This window comes from Montipora foliosa, chromosome 6 (assembly GCF_036669935.1).
Source record: "Montipora foliosa isolate CH-2021 chromosome 6, ASM3666993v2, whole genome shotgun sequence".
In the NCBI taxonomy this organism is placed as follows: Eukaryota; Metazoa; Cnidaria; class Anthozoa; order Scleractinia; family Acroporidae; genus Montipora; species Montipora foliosa.
The window spans coordinates 22,706,829-22,709,328 of record NC_090874.1 but is presented as its reverse complement, the minus strand read 5'-3'; the positions used below and the strand labels follow the sequence as shown (position 1 = coordinate 22,709,328).

Below are 2,500 nucleotides of genomic sequence, written 5' to 3'. Positions count from 1 at the left end.
GGCTGATCAGTTTTCAAAAACCTCAATCACAATCCATTTTAGTTCAGTTTTGCCCATCCTTGCCTCCTTTTGTATTAGCTAGTTTATTTAAACCTTCCTTCAATGTTCTAACTAGTTATTTTTTTGTTTCCACTGATTTGGTTGCCAGTTCCAGTCGCTAAATTTGGCTAAATTTCGTCACACAGCTCCTTTAAGCTTTTTGTCACTGGATAGTATATTAAAGACGAAAAAAGCGGTAAAGTCCAGTTTCAAAGGTTGCACTGTAGTTTAATATGGAATATTTTTGAACGAAATTGTCACATTCACCACAAACTGAAAAAAGAAATTAACGTTAATGTGTACAATGACTGTATTTGCGAAAGAAGAATATCTTATTCAAATATATATTACATCTATAGGAATATTTTTACGATTAACTATGGTACACGTTAAGTCCTGATAATTTCAAATCATGTCGTTGTGTGCGCCCTCAAGTCGATGTTCCTTGGAAGTATGACGCTTTAAGGGGTGCATTCTTTCGGGGTATTCTGTATGTTTACGCTCTTGATTTAAGATAAAGAGAATAAGAATATTCAAAAAGATGTCAACGAAGACGTTATTTGGGAACGGCCCCGAAGGAATGCACCGTAGCACTCGCAGCATTACGGAGTTTAATATACGGATGCTACGGCAACGGCAGCGCAAAAAAGAAAGAAAACAGGAAAAAAATAATTGTACTGCACGTGAGGAACGCACGAGCATTTCTTTGCCGTACTCCGCAAACGACAACGTGAAATCAACGAATTCAAGGTTCTTGCGGACAACGTGAGCACATAGCAATGACCCAGTCATTTTCTATCTTTACTGTACAACCGTTCGCACCCATCTAGTTACAGGACAGTTCGCCAATAATGTACAACGTGAACAAGATGAATAATAGCAAAATACTTTCGACAGAACTACGTTCTATTTTGGAGTGACGTTTTCGTTGACGTTGCCGTTGTCCGAGCGGCATGACTATTCCGGGGGTGGGGGGTGAAGGGTACTATAGCTGAAACAACCCAAACCTTTACAAAAATGCTAAGCTTAGGCCTAGTCATTATCTAAAGAATGGTGTTTCGGCCTAAGGTTGGTATTTTTGTAAAGGTTTGGGTTGTTTCAGCTATAGTACCCTTCACCCCTTACCCCTAACCCCCTACCCCCCACCCCCGGAATAGTCGCTTTAGCTCCCTATTGTGCCACGATGCACGCGTCCATGCATTTATGCTCAAGACGCATAAGTAATCTGGCATTGATTTCAACAACTAGATGCAACAAATTACGTTTCCATTCCAAAACACTTGGGGGCGGGAGCAGTAAATGTCGTCGACGAGATGCGAGAACGCCAAAAAAGGAAAAAATAAATTAGCAAAAAAAATGGCTCTAAATGCTCAGCACGTGCGTTTTACAAGGTTCTTTTCCAGTGCCATCTTCACGGAGAAACGAACAAGTTTATGAGCATCTGACAGTTCTCTTAATTTTGCCTAATTTTCCACGCCGTTCATCCTGGGAATGCTGCAATTAAAGATAAACCAGAGTATTTTCGTGAAGTTATAATTTTCGGGTAACGTTCTCGCAGACGTCAACGTTGCTTTTGCTTACTTAAGCAACCTTATGCTATACCAAAGAAAGCTAATTTAATGTTATTATATTTCATATATCATTTCGCTCAAGCTAATTTAAGTTGATCACTATAAGATTTGGTTTTTTCTTAAAAAAGACTTTGCCTGCCGCTTCATTGAATTACTATTTGCCTGTTTTACAACCCAAGCTTATGACAGCAAGCATATATGTCCAGACGAAAATGTTTGATCAAATGGCTGGGAAGTCGTCCTAAGAAAACAATATCCAATGATTTCCTAAAGTTGCGGATGAAAATGAGAGACCTGACGAGACGCTTTTTGCACAAAACCACTCGGCGGTTCGACGTTTGAAGCGATTTTTCGAGGGAACGAAGTAAATTTCAGCAGGTACATACAAAATAATTTTCTCCACCCTCATCTTAGCTGTATCAATTAAAACAATTCTAGAATTATAAATGGAGAGGATTTCAAAAAAGACATTCTTGAGTCTTTTCTAAACAAATGGTTGCTCCTCTCAATAAGGCATTTAGGGTTCTAATTCTATACTACAACGAGCTAAAAGGCTGGAACACTATACGGGTAGGATGTGACTGTACAGAGTCGCTGGGGTATGAAAGTTCGCTTGCAATAAGCCACGTTACATTCACCAGCCAGTGTATACGGGATACTGCCTTTCTAGGATTCTCTGTTGACATTCATTTTTCCTGTCAGAAGAAAAAAAAAAAAACAATTCTGTGATTACTCTTGATCAATAATGTATAGATGAGAAGAAAAACGATGAAGGTATAAACGATTGAACACATGTAAATCCAAGAGAATACGGTCCTACAGTGAAGATATTTCACGATTTCGAGTGCAATTTGGAATAAATAGGCACGAGTAAATATTCTCAAAGATGA

At 38.8% G+C, this 2,500-nt stretch overlaps 1 protein-coding gene across 1 annotated transcript in view; it reads right to left on the bottom strand.

Moving 5' to 3' along the window:
• Positions 1–246: 246 nt before the first annotated feature.
• The window catches only part of LOC138006989 (signal peptide, CUB and EGF-like domain-containing protein 3), a 15,094-nt gene continuing 12,840 nt past the window's right edge, over positions 247–2,500 (bottom strand). Inside the window, exon 10 of the mRNA XM_068853640.1 lies at positions 247–2,305. Coding sequence (XP_068709741.1) covers positions 2,245–2,305 — 61 coding nt within the window. The 3' untranslated portion in view covers positions 247–2,244. The remainder of the gene's footprint in view (positions 2,306–2,500) is intronic.